This window comes from Opisthorchis viverrini, assembly GCF_000715545.1.
Source record: "Opisthorchis viverrini unplaced genomic scaffold opera_v5_15, whole genome shotgun sequence".
Taxonomy (NCBI): Eukaryota; Metazoa; Platyhelminthes; class Trematoda; order Opisthorchiida; family Opisthorchiidae; genus Opisthorchis; species Opisthorchis viverrini.
Window position 1 is genome coordinate 3,484,006 of NW_008751671.1, and position 20,688 is coordinate 3,504,693.

Genomic DNA, 20,688 nt, shown 5'->3' on the forward strand with positions numbered 1-20,688 from the left:
GACGTTATCAGTGCATTTTTAGGAAGCGTACTGGGACGTGGCGATGGGTCGGTGGCTGTGGGATTTGCGTACTTGCTGGGGCGTAATTAGCCATAGTTCATCAAGTGTTCGGTGCAAAATTAGGACCACACTGAGATTGTACTACTATCCTGTAGGTATATTTTTCCACAATTCAGGGTTGGAATATACTCGGTACCATTACGTTATCTTCACATTCCTTTCGATGTCTGGCAAGGAAGACTATGTTTAAATGGTGTCTGTATTATCTATGTCATATGCTGTTCTTGTGAAGTTGGTAACCAGAGTAGGTGATTGCTGATCGCAGTTCATGCTCGTCGGAGGCGGGCCTCATGCCTTAGCAGTGATATATTTATTTTCAATTAGTTATCACTATCTATGTCATATGCTGTTCTTGTGAAGTTGGTAACCAGAGTAGGTGATTGCTGATCGCAGTTCATGCTCGTCGGAGGCGGGCCTCATGCCTTAGCAGTGATATATTTATTTTCAATTGAGTTATCACTCTGCAAGTGAAGTCAATCTATGCTGAAAAGCCGAGAAGTCCTCTACAACTGCCTCATCCTTATGCGAAATCAAGATAGTTTTGAACGAATGACGACCAGGCCAGCAGTTTGTGCACAACCCTTCGGCCACTAACAGCGAACAGCTCGCACTTGGACAAGATACAGCGCCACGCATCGTTCAGTCACGGAAACATCACGTGATCTTGATTTGTTCTATTTAAGGACAAACTTTTCACCATGCCAGTTGGTAGTGGAATGAAACAAAGAGAAATACGTTCACTTGATACAAGCTCCAGAAAGTAATCATATGAACATCGTCAATGACCGAGGTAGTGAAAATCACCAAGCATCCCAGAACGAATAGAGTTGGAGCTTACGAGGATGAGGGGAGTGGAGTGGATGCGTCGATAATTCCTTCGTTATTCGGTCTTATGTTCACATGCTGCTCATCTACGGATCATCTATCATGGAGCATTGATTATCCCGAAATGTCCGAATGCTTTCCAAGAACTTTTGATGGAATAGTTGCTGAAACTGCAAGGAGTTGCCAAAGGATAATGATTATAACGCAAAGGCAGATAGGAGACGGATAAGTAGATTATGTAACGACCAAGGCAGTATCGGACAAACTGGTAACAAACTCTAGTTAGTCTCGGTTTGCCAGCTAAATCGGTTCTATGGGACTACCTGGTTAATGAGCAGCAAAATCTTCATTGCAATGCACTTCTCATGACAACTAGCTATACTGACTTCGTAGCTGTATTGGCTTCGGCACCCAAAATCGCCCCAAGTGCACACAACATGCCTATGCAGCCCCACCAAGTTGTGGTACTTTGTGATTCTAACCTATCCCCGTTTGTAACTCATCACTGACAAGATTGCATCGTTATTTTCTCTTTCCAGTCTTGATGTTTGACGCTACCATGAGGCTGGGATAATTTTAAAAAATCTCGTGCCACTTCTACACAAACGTATTATGAGAAGGTATCATTAGCCTACTCACAGCAGAAGTAGACAGTCTGTTAGTGTTTGCCAGACCTTCATTTCAGACCAACCAAGAATAACACGAATCCACAAAGTGGTTAAACAACGATATAAGGTATAGCCAAAGAGGGCCCACTGGTGAACGATGAGAGAGATTGGCACCTTGGTCTGAGATAGGATGAGTCAGGGAGCCAGGCGCCAAAACCTTTACAATTAGGAGCTATGTACTTGCTCTCACTGCTCACTTGTCCATTGTTCCATTTTTCAAGCAAAACTGGGGAGCGAATTTTCTCCGTCCAACTGTAATACCATTTCGGTGCCTAGCTATCATGCCACTGGAAGGAAGCACGAGGGCCCAAGCCAAGACCGAAGCAGTCGAGATACAGAGGTCAGATTCGAACCAAGAACCTTCCAGTCAGTAAGTTCGCTTCTTAACCACTGGGCCACCTCGAGTTCCGATTTTCCCTCAGGTCCCATATAGTTCTCTTGTGACATACGCCAACCTAGTTTGTCTCATCCAAGAGTTTAGTCGAATTATTCAGCGCATCTACTTCACCAAATAACAGTAAACGCAAGCCATCGAACTCTGTTGCTGAAAAAAGACGACAGATGACAATCGGATGCAGAGAGGTTCCTGTCCTATTTTCGGTGCTAGTGTTTGGTAGGAATACCGTACGACAGCGACAGACTGAACACGTTCACCTTAATGATATCGAGCGAATGGACATACAGAAATGCTGGTTTTAAAAGGTTACATGCTGTGCGTAGCCATATCTGAGCCCTGTTTCCGGTTTGACAGGTTAGAGGACCTGTTTTTCTTTTCAAACAAATGCATAGCAGCGTATAAGGTGACACGTAGGAGAGATTGAACGAATCCAGATATTTAGGAGCTACTAAATAAAAATGGGTTTCCCGAAACAGAGAGGGTAGGCCTGAGATGAAAAAATAAGGTAGAAACATGTACAGCGAATGGGGAAATTATTCCTCTTTTTGCCTTCGAAACAGAGTGGGTGGAGAAATGCATCCCCACTGAAAGAAGTGGTAGTGGCAGTTCCAGAATGATGAAAACCAGTAAGATGAATCTCCTAATCCTGGATGACTGACTGACTGCTGAATGAAGGATGGACTACGTTTTTTGTTCGGATGGTAAGTTCGTAACTGGTAACGGAAGCTCCTCGTAGAAGGACGTGGAGCTGCGACCACTTTGTTGTATGGGGATATGTGTATGGAGATACCGAAAAGTGGTGACCATTTCCAAGCTGAAGGATAAAGCGGCGTCACCCAAACGTCGTCCAGCTACCCAAACGGAAGTTATCAGAAAACACAGGTTGTAAAGTAACATCACCAATATCAAGCCGTAGCTGGTAGTAGATGGTTCGGATACGCCAAACGCTCGTGAGACGAACTGAGTCCAAAGAGACTTCTCGACTTTTACGCTCGAACCAGAGTCGTACGCTTGACCAGTACGAGGGGCGCTGTGTGATGGGGGAAGTGCATCGTTGATGAGGTCGATGTGGGAGGAGGAAGGATAAAAAGTGATAGGGAGGAGAGCACGCCAAAAAGATAAGCCTTGGGACGAGTCTTCGGGTTGTGCACCAGATGGATTTTCCTCCCCGCGAGGTGAATCCGTGTCGAAGGAAGACGGAGATGGACATGAAAGAGGATGCGCCTCGCAAAACTGGGAACTTGTTCCCGATAGCGAATCCCTCTCGAAAGTTTGGGCTGCTAGGCTTAGGCTAGTCTGGTAGGCATCAGACCGAGGACAGTAATCCGAGTAAACAGCCGCAAAGGGGCGGTAGTTTGCCTTCAGTGAATTAGGCAGAGTCAGTGTAGTAAGCCCTAACAGATTGGATTGCAGAGGTAACGCTGAACTGAACAGGAGGAGCAAGACCACATTGCCCAAAATCGCCTCCAAACTTAGAGAATGTGGTTTTGGTCGAAGAAATCGGGCAGCTGGTGTAGCATAGAATCCCCAAAGGCTGACAAACAGGAGGAAATGAATGACGCAAATCTGAAACGTAAAGAAACACAAGATGAAATAAACCAATTGTACCAAATAGCTCAGTTCTCGATTCTAATCCTGATTCAAATGAGATAAATGTCAAAACCCGGTGCACAAGTCCCATCTGTAAGCTTGCCAGTTTAATGAAATAGGGTTGTTGGAATATACCTACTATGCGGCTAACAGATGACCATCAGGTAAGGTGGTAAGAGATAGAGCGTTGGTAGGAGCGTTTGACCTACCACGCTGCTACAGGTGATGCTCCGTGACCACTGTACGTATGCATCCAGAATGCGTATCATGAGTGGTGTGGGTCACTAGAAGCCTTTTTGCACACACTGTGAAGCTGAGTTGAGTCGGTAATAATGGGTCATCAGTTAGGCATACTGACGTTTTCAGAACTGTCGCTCATCTGTTACCCTCCAGTTTACACCGGGAATTTAGGTGAATGCACAAACCGATTGTGCGTGTCCAACTAATTCAAGCGAAACTATAATTCTTAGATGCCCTGGTCATCAGAGTTAGAAAGGCTTAGAATCGGATCAGTCCAGTTGCTCTTGGGTTTTAGTCCCACTACAGTGGACCTCAATTTAAGACAGAAATGATCGACGTTTCCTTGACTCAGTTCACAGGCGGTACCAGGATCCAAACGTACTGAGAAAAAAGACGTTACTGACCTCTAGTTGAGATAGAGCGAGTTCTGATTTGAGACAACCGAGAAAGTAACACTATCAACCAATAAGTTGACGCAATCACCAAAGAAAGATTAGCGTATACACGAAAAATATGTGACCTACAATTAGCTAACTTCAAATTTTTATCCAAACACTAGAATTCCTGTCGATTCATCTTAAGAATTGAACGGGCTAACATATGAAAAATACCGTTTGGATAGTGTGAACGAGAATGAATGTCATGAAAATAGTGTCAGATTTGTAGAGGAAGAAGTTTTCAGAATGTTTGAACAGTGCAATCAGGATGGACGAGGCATGATCACGTCTTACAAAGAGTGATGCTTATTTTTGTACAACATGCAGATCCGAAAAACGCAGATCACGTACGAGTACTGAGGGAACCACGATGTAAACCAGTAGAAATAACAAAGTGCATCTGGAAGCATCGTTGACAAATAAGTACAGGTTAACCATAAGTTGCCGTGTGTTCAGATGAATTTTACTACTTGTCTGGTATATCAAGGCAGATTCCGTGTGATCTAGCAAAATGTCTTGGTACCGAACTGAACAAAACATACTGAACCTATATGGCTCCAAGAGCCATTCAAATTAGTTACTTTGGAGCTAAACTACTAAGGCCTCAAACAATTCCAGTTCTAGTTGGGATTTGCACATTCACATGTGTGGGCTACCTGTTGGGCTGAGCGCGAAGCAAAACCGATCACGAGATTTCATCTGATTGTCTGGGATCGAGGTCACGTACAGAGCACAATTTACACTACTTGTCTGGCATTCCGGAGACTATGTGGAAAGATAGAAAAGGCTATCGAATGTTGGCACCCCAGGATTCCGCACGTGATGCGAAACGATAGCAATCCTCAAGGGACTTGCTTAGCTCTTACAGAAGAAATCGTACAAGCGAGCAACCATTTACAGTTAGCGCAATGAGGAAAAGACAAAGGGTCACTGGCTATAGCCCAGCTGCGGTTGGGACATTGGCCCGTACTGCAAACATAGCCTGTGTATCAGAAAACGATAAGAAACAACAATTAGGGGAAAAGGTTTGACTTCGGATAATTCCAAACGACTTGGAACACCTCAGTGGTACATTCCTTTATGTGTTTACATGTACTTCACATTACCTACGAAGTTCTACCAAACGCTATCATGTAGGGCTCAATGTAGGGCGCATCCAAGGCTCCAGACACCGTTCCTATACCCAGAAGGATGCACTTTGCAAACAGCAAGCTGAGACCAGCAATAAAAGACAAGCTAGTGTGTTCAGTGGTGTCAACTGGACCAGCGATCAATTATAATCAGTCCTTCACGGAGTGACATACTCCAAAAGGGTTATGGGATGCTTTTTCAGTTGTCAGTTTACATCGGTCCCTATAGATATCTATCGTCCTACTTTTTCCTTCGTTGGAAATATTTTTGTGGATGTGGTTGCACCTTTTCGGCTACAAACACATTGGGGTTACCAATATCAAATGTGCCTGTTTAAGTTGTACACTGTTGAGGCACGTGAAAGCAATGGAAATTCAAAAGTAACAACTCTCAATCATAGTGACTTAATCCATGTGGGGGGGCTACAGGCAAAAAAGAACATGAGGCGAGAACAGTGTTCTAAAAGCTGAAAAAACCAAAGGCTGAAAGTGACACGTATTTAAGAAATCATCTTTAAGCCTTTAACTGAAAGCATGCCCGGGCTTCGACTACCCAGTGAGCAAACCTCAATTGTTTTAGTCAGAACTGCAGTTTAACACAGCCCGTAGCCAGCAAGTGAGCGACAGAAAATGTTCTGCACCCGTGGTGTATTCCTTCCCCCCATCAATTACTCTACTGTGCCTCCCGGCAACTGAAACGCTGAGAAAAGTAATATCATGTTCAGACACACTCAATAATTTATATCCGTATGCTTGAAAACCTCAATAGCTGAATTTTGGCACGCTGATACGAGACCGTTGTAGCCTAGTACAATGGATGGGGTATGCCGTGTTGAAGAAATCGGAAAAGACAGATTCAACAATAAGGTTTAGTGTTGAGACAATTTTGATTCTGCACATGAAGTAGTATGAAATGGAAAGGACGACTGTTGTATTTTCAAAGTGAATATCCCGGATCGAGCTTATTCGATCCCTCCGAAAGCTGGATTTCAAAATTCGAAGTCACGTTCATCTTATAAGCGTCTCGAGAATGCATAGCGAAGAAATTCACGCACTATTCATCGGTGTGCGGTGTTTTCTTAACTAAGGATACCGAAGGGACACGTACGGAAAAAGACAATTCGTGGTTCGTTCGCTACTTTGCTAGTGGATAGCGGACTCAAGAATCCTTGGAGCGCACAGAGGTCTTGTAGATTTCACCATCCTGATGAAAACAAGGTGCTCCCAGATGAACTCAGCAACATTGGTTGTGCCCATGAAAGACGCAATTATGACAATCGATACTTGCTGCGAGGATTTCAATACGACCGAAAGGGAAAGCGAAGAATATCCCGCGGGAAGGACCTTCCGAATAGTAGGCAAAGAATAATTTACGGCTGACTGCATATGCATCTGACATGATTTCAATTGGGTTACCAGGAGAAACAGACACCCAGGATCATATCTTTCACTAAGGGAGGCAAAATCACTGCTATTGTTGTTTAGAGAGTGACTGATGAGAAGAGAACACATACAACACCTGGTAAGCAGGTGAAACTGTTTTGCAACATTCACAACAACTAAGACATTGCAACGTTGCTGCGCGTATGCTAAGCTCACAGTTTACGACACATGCCCTGTGAGGTGAAGTTTCATAACGAGAGAGACTCGCTGTTGTTCCTGCAGTAAGAATGAGGGGGTCTCGTTGCATAGATTTCCACCAGCTTTTGCCAGCTACGAGAACCAGTGGTGGTGCTGATGTAAGGACTGTCTAAATACTTAAAAAGTGCTCTCTGGTGAAATCTCAGCAGACTGATGTGCGATCGAATGACGCAGACAGAATATATTTGAAGTTCCTTTTGAAAGTTGATGATGGTAAAGACCCTAACAACAAAAAGTGCGAAAGTGGCACGTCCGAAGAAGGGTTTCGAAAGAAAGATGTACACATTGCATTGCACACATCTATCCAGCAGATCCTGCAGAACTGTTTGCTAGTAATTATACCATGGTTTTCCTAATCGAATAGACTGGAAAATTCAGATGCTTTCCTCGAATCATCATAACAGTGCTGTCCTCACAACGTAGACAAAATTTCTGGATTGTTGGACTGCGTGGCCTACCCCGTTGTTCAATTGAAAATAGGTTTCAATATCATATGTAAACAAGCTTCGTAAGAGAACATGGATTCATGTGAAAGATGTGACTGTGGCAAGAGTAACCATGGTAATCGCAGCATTCCGGCCGTTCCGAGAAAAACAAACACGTTAGACGCTTGCTCTCTGATTGTTACCCGCATCCAGATACCCTGGTAGTTTTGGAACGTCACTTTCGTTACAACCTTTCGGGGATCTTATATTGTGCGTGTAACGTCCCATCTGTACACCAACGTACCTCACCCATCAGTGTTATTAACGGATCAAGTTTATTAAACTGAACGTCAATGAAACAGCTCTCTTTCCCACTACACATCTGCTTTGGTTAAATTGGACAAATTTCATTATTGATTTGTCCATCATTTTGTTACAGCTCCGGTTTTGTGACTCTGCAAGTTAATCACGAATATTTTGCCGGATTGTTCACTGGACATAAATTCCCTTGTTTTTTTTATTAAAAATGTCTCCGTACCGCATATAACTATCGCCTCGTATTTTTTGCTGAACATATTCTGGCACTGTGCTCGACGCCACAGATTATGGACAACTCCTTAGGTTGATTGCGCGTCGCTAAGATTGGAACCCACAGTTGTAGCGGCAGCTATAACAAGATTACCAGAAGGTAGAACTGTTCTCCGGCAAGAAACCTGGTTCCTGACACAAAACCATCGATTTCAAGGATTACTGTGTTCCTTTCAGGTCATATTAAACTGTACTCACTAGCTTTCGTTCAGTGACCCGACGGGTTACTGGTTTGACAGTATAACATGATACATTTGGTAGGCCATGTGACGAAATAATGGCAGCTCTGGTGCGTTTGTTGATTGCCGCTTATATGGCAGGTAATCTGTTCGCCGAGCTTGGCAATTGTGCCGTGACGCGCGTTTGGTGACAAAACGTTTTCAAGTTAGTTGTCAAACTCGGTGAACAAACAGTCACCTGAGCAACAGCCGATCCATTTCATTTTAACTGTTTAGCATTTGGTGTTTACGAAGTGCAAATAGAAGAAAGTGATGCCGCCGTGGACAGGAAGCCTAGGGGGTTGAGAATCAAAATTTGAGAGCCAATAATTTAAGGGATAATAGGTCATGACAACCAAGGGGTAGTAGAGAAGAGTTACATAGCACAATGACTCTGTATCAAGAAATCACATGAGTACAAAGGTGCACAAAGTTTTAACGTCAAGGACGTGAGATATGGCTGAAATCAGAAGTAACAAGGCGCCGCTGAACTATTCATTAGTTCATCCATCTACCCCACAGATCGAACATACCCTTAGATATGATTACCCAAGACAAGCGTTCAACTTAAAGTTCATCCTCAATATGCCAAGCGAATGACTTATGTCACCATAGGAAATTCTACTCCAAAATGCTTTAAACATGCGTCTGTGATCTGTCCAAGGCCTCAAATTTCAATCCAGTCTTCAAGAGACCGAACCATGGTCTCTTATGGAAGAGCACACCTGTCTAAAGCAGGGGCGATCGTATGTGGAATCTATACTGGGGACAAGCGAACAAATCACACAGGTAGTGATAATCGATATTGAGGGAGAATTACAAACATGGAGTACAACAAACGGAAGGCATTTGACAGAGTAGAAGAGGTGTCTCGCTGTGTCCCTTTCTTAGTGGTTAAACAACCTTATCTGCAAATTGAGTCTACGCTCACGGGAGACCCAAATGAATCTTTCGTATACTGCATTTTTCAATTGAAGGGGCTTTATTCGACACGATAATCGAGATAAAGTATAACACACCACTTTTGAGATTAGTGAATATTTTAAGATGGCCCGCTATCGGTTTCATTCTAGCTAGTGTTAACCAGGTAGGCACAGTCGCGAGAAGGGCGAAACCGGCAGTAGGCTTTCGGGCATTTTTCAGTAGTGCTCCTGCTGTTTCGAGAAAACAAGTTAGCTTGTGAATGTCTGTCAGCATGACCATAACAGTGACATTTCCGACGTGCTTTGACCTACAGAGACACCGCAATTAGAGACATGACTGGCAAGCCACTATATTCGCATACTAGAGAGAATTGTTCATCCACGTGATATGGTGAGAAATATGAACAGCAATATGGAACAAGGGCATTTCACAACAATCACGTAAGAACCCACCTGGAGGAAGGCCCCAAAGTAGCCCAAAACGGACGCGGATTTTCGTCCTAATGCAAACGTCGAACTGGCAGCACACATGTCGAGTGGCTCGGCGGGGTCCGGCTCAGTAGAGATTTGTGAAACCGAATGGATGATTGTACCAAACAGATTACGTATCAGCTCCAATATGTTGAATATCACAAAAGATTGCATGAGATATAGTAAGACTACAATCATGCACAAGATAACACAAGGTGCCATCGGACGAACAAGGCATTGAATTAATCGTGTAAGCTCGGAAGACATGTGACGCTTCATTTGAAGGATTTTTAAATGAAGAGGAAGTAGCTGAGAGTCTAAAAAGTCGATCAAGCTGTTAGGGTCTTCCAGAGTTGATGGAGGGACCTCTCTGTAGGTGAGCAACGCCAGTCGATCGTACCAATTGACTGGCGAGTTAGACAGTAGAATTGTCGCCGTCTGCCTTGCGTCCTTTAAACACATGGCATCAAGTTGCATTTCCCGTAATTGGTCGTCTAACAATGGAGCTGTAATTCGCACATCGGGAAGCTTCGTAATGGAAAGTGTCAATAAATGATAGCCAACGCTAAGGAGACCAAACGGGGTGCACGCGAAAAGCAATCCCAACCCCAGAAGAGATGACACCAACTGTACAGACTCCAGTAAACGTACAAGTATTTGAAACATAAAAGAAGTCAAAAACTCGGACCACGTGTGGGTGTGCAGTGAACGTTGAATAAATGTTACCGGATGGACTGAGAAGAATGGCACACGGGAAAACAGTTTTGAGTGTCCCAGAAGAACTGCGTGCAGTGAAGAAAGGAACAAACCTGCAGACCAGACTGTTCCCAAAACTAGGATGTAGGAGAACACAAGTAAACACACAGCTTCAACAAGACGGGATGCAAATGCGTTCGTGGTACCCCGAAAACCTTGGGCGATAAGTAGGAAATAGGAGAACGGAAGCAGGATACATACCATCTTGGTACCCATATTTACAACCAACGTCAAGTCTTTCACCAAACCAGTATCTAGCCACTGAACGTAGTAGGACTGATTGAAACTGAGCAGCACCTCGTTGATTACAATGGAACAGGGCAATAGACTATAACCGGTCAACGATATTGTCAGTGTAAATGTGCAAACTCCAAGCACGAGTTGATGGACTGTTCGATCGGTTCGTTCATATTTCATTTCTGCGTCTGGTTTGGCAATGAAATACTGCAGAGTCATGTGTGCGATTGAAAAGAGAGTGACGAAGAAAAGGAAAACGACGACGAGACCGCGAATTTCGTTGTAGAATGCGGCAACTTCATGACTGATGGCTGGCTCCTCTTCCCTCATGCCGTCCATAATAGCATGTAGTCTGGAAAAAAAACAAAAAGTATGAAGTACGAATAGGTAGTTGAACGTCCCATAACCTTTTCTCCGTTAAATTTTTGAGGTTAAACTGCATCCATGAGAATGGTGCGTACGTGGGGCGAGATGGCCCAAGTGGTTAGAGCGCGAATTTACTGACCGGAAGGTCCGTGGTTCGAACCCGACTTCCGCCACTCGATTTCCCCTGTCTAGGCTTGGGCAACCTGGCAGTATCCCAGTCCTCGTGCTTCCTTCGGGTGGCATGGCAGCTAGGCACCGGAGGGGTGCTACAGCTGAACGCTTTTTTTATTAGCCTATGTAGACGGCCAACTGAGGTACAAGGATCGTCCCGCTATACTCAACCGGTTGAATCAAAACAACCCGATGGTCCTAATGCAAGCAAACACTAGGCGCTGAAATGCTCTCATATGGTGCAACAGGAGACAGGACTCACTGAGCACAGGAAAACTTACGTGGTATGTGTCGGTTAGTTGCCTGTCACAAAAAATACACTCAACGCGAAAATAGACGCCCAAGACAGGGAACAGAAGGTGACACCATGGTGCTTTTATTTCGTGAAAACAACTGTCAAGTGTGTGGGTATTGGAGGCATGCATCTGATGAGTGGCCAGTCTTTAATTCGCCAAAATCACATATCCAAAACAACAGAATGCATCGTAAAGTTGATCTCCATTAGGCGCCTCCCCCCAATTAGCGGACAAGATTCAACCGCAATTAACAGACACTTGGAGATCGGCAAACGTGGTGTAACACGGAGTATTCGCCTTGGGACCGGAATCCCAGTGATATGATGACCTTCTGGATGAACAATAAGGCAAACTTGCAATGTTCCAGCTTTCATGGATTATAATGCCTCCAATCGGAGTGGTTGTCCTTAGATGAGGTCCACTAGATATACAAAACACTACAATACGACTGAATTCATTTAGCACACTCGGAGTAAAAAAGGACGCAAAAGTACAACAGATGATTCCTACACATCCTCTTGGTGAATAGCTACCGTGAAACCCACTAATGAAGTTCGTCTAGTGGTTTCTAACTGGCTCGTAAGCTTAGCATGGACACGGCAAGTACGATAGTAAGCGAAGGTTATTTGGAACAACAACTAATTGACGAGAGAGTAGACGAGTAACGCGTTCTGTTTGTCAACTGCGTGTCCCTGGCAAGGCATCTGCGCAGTCGGCTCTCACTGTCGTCCAGGGAAATACTAACGTGTAAACCTACACGGGACAAATGTGGCTCTCCAATCCGGACCCATAGTTTGGGTTAAAATTCATTTATATGTTTACCACTTTGTTTCAACTAGCCATTTCTACTTTTATCAGGCAATTCCCAAGGTATGAATGATGTGGTCTAGTTGGATCGTATTACTCAGATCTTGCACTTCTGGAATAACGTCAGGATATTGACTTATGCTAGAATAAATCAAAAGAGTTATTCGAGTTATTCTACAGAATTAGTCGCCTAACCTTGTCACCTAGTTATACTCAAATAAAGATCGCTGACCCAACCGACACGGTCTATTATATTTATGAGGATTCAACGAACTTTTCTGGTAGCATCTAGCTCATGTACATTTGTGCTCCATCATAGGGACCAATGAAACTTGTCGTCCAGCTACCAATTTATTCTGATTCAGGATTCTGTCAGATAGCCTTCTGACATCACTCTGACTACCGTTTCCGCATGTGAGTTAGTTGACCGACCGTGACCGAAACCTGTTTTTCCAACTGCGGTCGAAAAAGACTGATGCTGATAACAAGATATCAAAGACTGCGTGGGTAGTAGTTTAAAGCGCGATCTCGTGAGATAAAGGCGGTTACATCCACTGCACCTGAACGGGCACGTGAGGGTGAGTATGAGCGCCACCTTTTACCTTACGGTAAGGCATTAACTACAGGCTCATGGAACGCTCGAACATCGAACTGGTAGCCTGATCGATTATCCTGCACGGTGTATTACCTTGTCACGGCCCTGAGCAAAGCACGGTGCTTCGATCAAAAGTCATAAAAAACTGCTTCCGGATAACCGTTAAAGATAACCTTTAAGGACAACCTTTTAAAGAGGATCACGATGACGGTTTCGCCCTCTGCGACTGTCTTATGCAGGAACTCACGGAGTCAATTCACGTCTCTCACCTAACGAAAGCAATACTAATTGACCGAATTTTTGAGAAGCGTATATGGACCGTTATGCTCACCAATAGTCAACAAAGGCTATCTTCACACCAGAGTTGATATTGTTTCGTGGTCGTTTCCGGGAAAAAACTCCTCTTATTGCAAAACTTTAGTGAAAGGGTAAGGCGTTCTCGGACACTTACGATAACCAGCTGCGTAGATGGTAATCTACCTGTTCAATTGCCATCAAATTCTGCTCCACGGAGATATCCGTCAAGTGGCCACTACCATCTACTTGATCAAGTTGTCTTTCAGCTGGGAGATATTCAAGGGTCTCATATCAGATGAGTGGTTTGAGAGGCCTACTGTGGAATAAATCATCAACCAAACATCCGGGTTCACATGTCAAATTATGCCAACCTGAGTGTTGAATGCATAAATTTTAATGCAAAAATACCTGAAAGATCCGATGAACATGAAATAGCCTCTGCAGTGACGGACCAACCAACCCGTCCAGCCCAATAATAGGGCCGCAATGACATGGTAAGCACCTAGCACTGCCGCCAGCGATTAATAAAATAACTTCGAAAACCTGAGAACTGATCTGATGACAAGAATTAGCACATAGAGTAACTAACAAATGGAAAGAGCAAAGCCTTTGTTGCGGCGATTAAAGGAGGCGAAGGTCAAAGAATGCTCAGGATTAAAGACAAATATTGTTAAGAAATGCACTGAACAACATTGAGAAACTTGGTGTCCGGCCGCGGCACAGCGAATTCAACGATCCTATGGAAACGATTCACATACCGTGCAACAAACCGATACAAATGACCAAGGATGCCCATACAGGACTGAAGCACATATCAACCTTAGAAACAAGAACCACATCACACTATTGAGAAGACTCTGTTACACTGGACAGATTGTTCCATATAAGAATAAAACAGTCACTGAATGTTCCCCCGACAATCTGAGATACGAGTGACATGAGGAAATACCCCGGGAATACATGCTTGTGGCAGGTAACCTAAAATGTTGCTGTCTGATATTGTCAAACATACTTCGTTAATCAGCCAACATTATCTGGTAAAAAAAGAAACTTCAGCCGGAATTCAGAGATACTCTGATCGTTCCGCTCCACAAAGAACTCAACCGACAATTACAGGCTCATTAGGCCGTTGAGCTGCGCAGGCGAGTTCTACACAACCATTTAACAGCCGAGATTGTCGAAACACACCTCCCAGAACAAAGTGGCCTCAGTAGAGATCACAGTACAAATGGCCTGGTGTTTTCTGCACACCTTCAAGAGTAGTCCTAACTCCATCCTCTACATACCCTCCTAATATATTTCACGAAAACCCGCAGCTCTCTTACTCAAGAAACAATGTGGGCTGTTTTTGCAGCCCTCGTGAATGGCGATGCTGATGTGCATTCCGAATATCGGTCGAATGGACGTCTGTTTAGTATCAGATTTCTGGGAACAAGGATTCTGGTCCGCCAGACAAAGATCCGCATTCGCGCGTTCGACGATTGTGCATCAGTTGCACGTTAGCAAAATGAACTGTGAGGCTTAACTGAGGACTAGCACGATTCGCCACTTAACAATCTTGGCTAGATGGATTCTCCAGTATTCTCCCCCGAATCAAGCTTGCGGACGACCTTACACACTTCCGCCACCTCGGCTGCCTACTGTCTTTTGGGCTTACTGCAAGCTGATAACGCGCACCACCAAAGATAGGTTGGTTTTCGACGAATGCATACGAATAAAGAGCGATGTGTACAGAGCGATGTTTCCCTCTGATATCTTGTGTAGAGTTGAACGCTGGCCCGTGCAGGCGCAATATCCCACACATAACATGCTTCAAACGCAATACCTGAGACAGACACTCAGTGACAGCTGCATTGAGTCTGACTCAGACGCGAACTTACTGTGATGAGACGCAAGCTACGGCCCTGCGTATAGGTCTGATGTGAATGTGCTAAAAAGTCATGTTACAGTAAAATACTAAAATAACAATGAATAGGAAAACTGATGTACTTTCAAGCAGCTTTATTGCATACCTGATTTAGGTTTTTCGTTTCAGTTAGTGGAAGGAAGGAACCACAGAACGATGTGCGCATGTTCCCAACTAGCTACCAAAGTACGACTACATTCTCCATGCATCCCCAGCTCAAACAATTTGGCGTCGTTGAACAGTAATGAAGTAGTTGTGGTTCAAAAGCTGGGGGACCAAAACTTTCTGCAGTGTGAGCGTGTACAAAACCGCTTTTATCATTTGTATAATCGAACAATATTATCCTAACTGCGAGAGGCCTGATCCTTCGTGGTTGCTTAAGTCAAATAAAGTTCACTTCAGGGACCCCAGCAGGAACCCTTGTCTGAAGGCCTGCGTCACAAGAAAGCAGAGCAATCTACTGAGAATTGATTTCCACGCCAGTTAGATGGCGTAAAACCACCTGAGTTGTTGAGTGTATCCCCTGAACACATATGCCTGGGGTAGACTAAGGAAGCCGCTGGAGAGTCGTGTCCAGTAACGAGGTCAAATGGGGCCTAATACGCCATCTGCTGGTGTCATTCGCAGAGGCCCTTTGTGTTTAAGGACCGGTGCCCCTGACGAATGGTGCGGGTCTGGGAAGAAAATCGTATCAGTAAGGCTGACGTAAGCCAAAAGGGAAAGTTAATGCCCTCATACCTCACAGGCTACGCTGGTCAGGCAATGTGCTTCGTATGCTAGAGGACCATTTGCTTCGTAGTGTTCTCTCCTTCGTGCCTAACATCGAATAGAGACAATATACAGGTGGCCAGCCCATGGGTTAACGAGGCAAGAAAACGCTTATTAGTCAATTTAGTCGCGTTAGTGACTACTGTCACCTCGGATGGGAAGCCAACTATGAGAAAAACTAGCGATCAGTGACTGGCGGACATGGCTGCCACGCGGTCAAAGTGGGTTTACATAAAAGCCCTCATTCTTTGTCAATGAACTCTTTAGGCTGTTGCCTACAACGCGTGGCTCTCAGTCCCCTACTTCCTGTATCCTCATTAGTGAATGAAACTCCAGCAGCCGGAATCAGTACACTTCGGCACATGGTTTTTCGGTTCAAAACTGAACTGAAGTGATGCACGAGAATCCGTGAAAGATCGTCAATATGCACATAGATGAAAAAGTTCCCAAAAAAAGAAAAATAGCGCCTTGTCTGACACTATCAAATATGGTTCTTAATGCTCACCGTGAACTTCTATCCCGAGTATCCTACGAAGGTTACAGACACGATATTATATATATATATATATATATATATATATAAATGAATTTACGCCAGCGTGTTTCTATCCGAGTATACTGGAAATATTCATTGAACTTACGTATATTCAGGACACCGGATGTAACTGTAAAAATCGATGGTCTCGAAGTAAAGATGTGGACAGGTCAAATATTCGTTCGTCGGGCACAGCAGCCGAAAAACTCGTCCTCACAACAAACATGAAAATGGTCTGCTGGAGAGTGAAGGACCAGATGTTTGAGAAGTACATTAACCTAAAATAAAATACGAAGATAAATAAGTAGCTCGATGAGATGGACATTTGGGGAGCAACCGAAAAGTTGCCACATAATAGATATCAAATGTCATCCCTCAGGGAAGCAAGTAACATACTACAGGGTCATTCCGTACCAAAATGCCCCTAAATTAACAAAAACACGGAACAGTTTGGATAAGACCATGGATTCGCAGTTGGGCTGGAGATTCAATTTGGACACCAAAAGTTTGAAGTTGGCGTACGCCTGTAAGCCTTGCTCACACGGTTGCCCTGCATTCCCTGTGGTCACCCGCGCTCCTAGACATTATGCTTGTTCCAAAGTTGTTCGCGTTTAGTACATGAATAACACGTCGGCTGTCCGTATTGGAATACCGGTCGAATAAAAGTGAAAATGAGCATCAAGAGAAGCGTTGGACTACACGCTCAGAAGGTTCTCATAGCACCTAAAGAACCTACATGTTTGTACCTGTGCTAATAAGGTTTTGAGACCACTTTATGTAAAACAAGGTCGCATGTGATCTCCTCCAGGGTATAGGCTCGCCTTCGATGTTTTCCTTCATCATGCTCACTGGATTAGTCGCACTAACCCAAACTTATTGACCGGCAGCTTGTACCCGGCACCCCACTGCGCTAGCTTATACAGTTCAACTTATATTTCCTGCTCGTTCAGCAAAGTTTCCACCACCTTTTACAGTCTAATCGCACCAGTAGATAGTAAGTAAGGTGAACCGAAGTGGTGATAGGGCATCGATGTTGTTCACCAAAGGCAACCGACGGAAAGCAATCTCTCGTGGGATACCTTCGGCAGTTCGTGGTACCTGCAAGTGGGTGTCATTGAATCTTACCTTTCACTGTATTTGGCTGGTAAAACATTCTGTCCATTCGTAGAGATCTTACTCCAGGTTTACTTAGTTCTCGCACCAGGACAACAACAATAGTTTGATCATCTTTCGGAGCCTAGCTGCTATGTCACCCGAAAGGAGCACCAAGGTTGAGCTACCGCCAGGTAGCCCAAGCCTAGACAGGAACAGTCACGATACGGGGGTTGAGTTCCAGTTACGGAGCTTCGGTCAGTACGTTCATACCCTAACAACTGGGCTCTTTCGGGCTCAGGTACTCAATGTGCTCAGAGGCGAGCTGAATACCACGTATATCAAACGGATGCATCGCGAACGGGTTACGGACAAAAAGTACAGTATATTTTACGAAGTCAAGTGCATAACTAGACTCCAGAAATAATGTATCAAATGCAATCATCGTCCTTGACGAAAACACATGATGAGAACACTGGTGCTTCACTGCTGTACAATCACGTAAGTTTATTGGAAAAGCCTTATGAAGGAAATGAGAGAAACCGGGCAAGGGGGCGACCTAGGGATGGCCTGTCACAAAATTTCCGTGCCTACACAGCCAACAACCAATCAGGCAAACTGACATCGGTTAGTCACTATATGGTCTACTGTCCCAGGCAAGTGCAGGAGGGGGGCAACATGGACCTCATCTTGGAAGTCGAAAAGCACGAACGGCAACCAGACTTTCCGTAACATCTTTCATTCCTTCCTACCATGTCGAAATCTGTCCCCACCTCGGTTTGTGCCATTATGGAGGCATGGAAAACAGTAGTCAACTCGGTAGACAATGTATCGGGATGTATGGTACCTGACCAGCCACGACATTCGAAGCGACTGAAGTACCCATTGCAAAACCGAATTTCCGTATCCGTCTCCATCATCTTCAGCTGTGAAAAACCTCATATTTACCGTACGTTGGTTATAGCTGCCACAGTTTCGTTCGCCGATGGTTTGGGGGAGATGGAATAGATGGTTACGCATTGAAGACAGCAGCCGCTGCATGAATACATGACTGTCAGTAGACTTTTCATTGCGGAGATCGAGATGGGAGCTGTGAATTGAACGTGGTAGCTTGGGTGGACGAGGTCTACTGAGGGCGCGACTGGGTCGTTTTACAATGTTTCCAACTATTGATGTGATTCGTATGGAAAACCCATCCAGGAAAACGGTACTAACAAGCACAGCTGACTTTGCTGGTCAGGGTTAGTATAGACTTCGCTGCCAATTCTGTTTGCCCTCCCCTGGCTCGCCTCCAAATTTCGCGCGCTCGTTGCCAATCCCTTGACACCAGAAAGAGTCCTATCACACCAGTTGGAACAAACAGGCATCTCATCTCACCTATCCTTACAGGCCAAGTATAGCAATCAATTAACAATGTGACCATTACTATAGCCTGCTACACGTACCCCTTGAGACCTATTGGTAAACAGTTTTGATGACATAATTGACACCAACGAACAAAAGTCTGTTAGGACTTTGAGATCCGTGTGCCGGCTTCCTTCACACCTAATACAACTACCAAGGCGCGAAACATTCCCCATAATCTCCAGTTGTACAACTGGAATTGCAAAGGACGTTTTCAAAGAATGCACGTTCTCAAGCAGGACTTTGCAGCTTAAAGGTGCAAGACCCATGCCGAAAAACGGTATGATGGCGGTCAGTTTATTAAACAGAATTTGCGCTTCGCCTTTGTGTTCGAATATTAAGACGATGTCATCTGCGCACTCCAGGTCAACAACATTCGCTCCGGCAACGAACTGAACACCAGGGCTTTGAAGATGGCTCAAGTGGTTAGAGCGCGAATTTACTGACCGGAAAGTCCGTGGTTCGAACCCGACCTCTGGCACTAGGCTTCCGCGACCTGGCAGTATCCCAGCCCTCGTGCCTCCTTGGTGTGGCATGGCAGTTAGGCACCGAAAGAATGCTACAGCTGAACGATTATTTGTTATTTATTATAGGTTTGATTGAAAACGCCGACTGGTAAACATAATGAAACACACCCTCGGAGTAGGGGGCACTAAGATTGCGGGTCGTCTGTGCATATGGTGTCGCTCCAACACCTGATGAAAAGTGAGTATGTGGCCGAAGCAGCCCCTACCTGGCCGAAATCCTACTTGATGTTCACGGGTCAATAATTCGCACGCAACCGTAAAACGACGAGGAACCAGTAGAGCCGGAAGCCTCATCAAACTGGCATCTCTACGGTTACTGCATTCACTGTGCGTACCATTTTTGAAAGTGCGCACCAGTTTCGAATCAGCCAAATCAAATAGGACGATCTATTTCTCCCATATAGACACAAATAGGCTGGACAGGCACTGGCTGAGGAATTCATCGGCATTAAATAAATTGGGCAAGTGGAAGATGGTCAAGACCAGGATAACGATGACACTTGAGTAGAGGCGACACAGGACCCCATATTCACCATCCACATTTCTGCTGAAGACCAGCAGTGCATATTGGACGCAGCAGGTGGTCAACTGATTTGTTGTCCAAAGGTTCTCCGGAGAACGGCCGTTGCCGGACTGCAAAACCAGCTCGCTGACAAGGGGATTCCGAGGATGAGTGGAACAAATGGCGGACGTTCATAGCGTTTTTCGCTTCTTCCATTTCTTCGGTCTTTCGGATCCATCAAGTTTCACGCTCTATGTAGACACTTAGTTTCACATGGCGTGTTGCCGAGTTGTGGTTGCGACCCGCGGAATCTGTCACCGGGCGACCAACAGAGCCACGGTCCTCTAGAAGGTCCAGTTCACGGATGAGTTTTGCTGGGCTGCACGGCGCAGATAGTATTTCCAGTTTTGAGTAATAACTGTGGTTCTCCACTCTACCTGATCCTCCCAAGCTATTACTTCCAGAAAAACAATTGTCAAGGGTGCGGAAGGTTAACTTGGTAAATTTATTAAACATCCAAAACCAGGCCAAAACACATGTACAGGACGTCGTACTTAGTGAGTGCGCGGCGACACTACACATCTCCGGACGCCAACTGAATACTACACTGGTAATCCGCACTCAGCGTATACTGCATCATGATTGGCTGTTGGCCTAACATTTTCGGAGCTCACCCCGATGCCGAACTGTTCAGTGACTCGTTCTTCTGGCCAATCAAATACGAATTGGACATTTTGGCCGCAGCAGCACCCAGTTGAAAGCGGTAAAGCGGGTCAGGAGGAGGATTCCGCCTAATACCTCCCGCTCGAAGTTTTT

The 20,688-nt window shown here is 44.8% G+C and overlaps 1 protein-coding gene across 1 annotated transcript; it reads right to left on the reverse strand.

Moving 5' to 3' along the window:
* Positions 1-2,335: 2,335 nt before the first annotated feature.
* Positions 2,336-20,459, reverse strand: T265_01448 (hypothetical protein; the record flags this gene model as incomplete). The annotated part of the gene is made up of 4 exons (XM_009165474.1): positions 2,336-3,516; positions 9,596-10,958; positions 16,454-16,625; positions 20,427-20,459. 2 exons carry the CDS (start codon positions 10,943-10,945, stop codon positions 2,632-2,634), a joined length of 2,235 nt encoding a protein of 744 aa, XP_009163738.1.
* Positions 20,460-20,688: the final 229 nt, after the last annotated feature.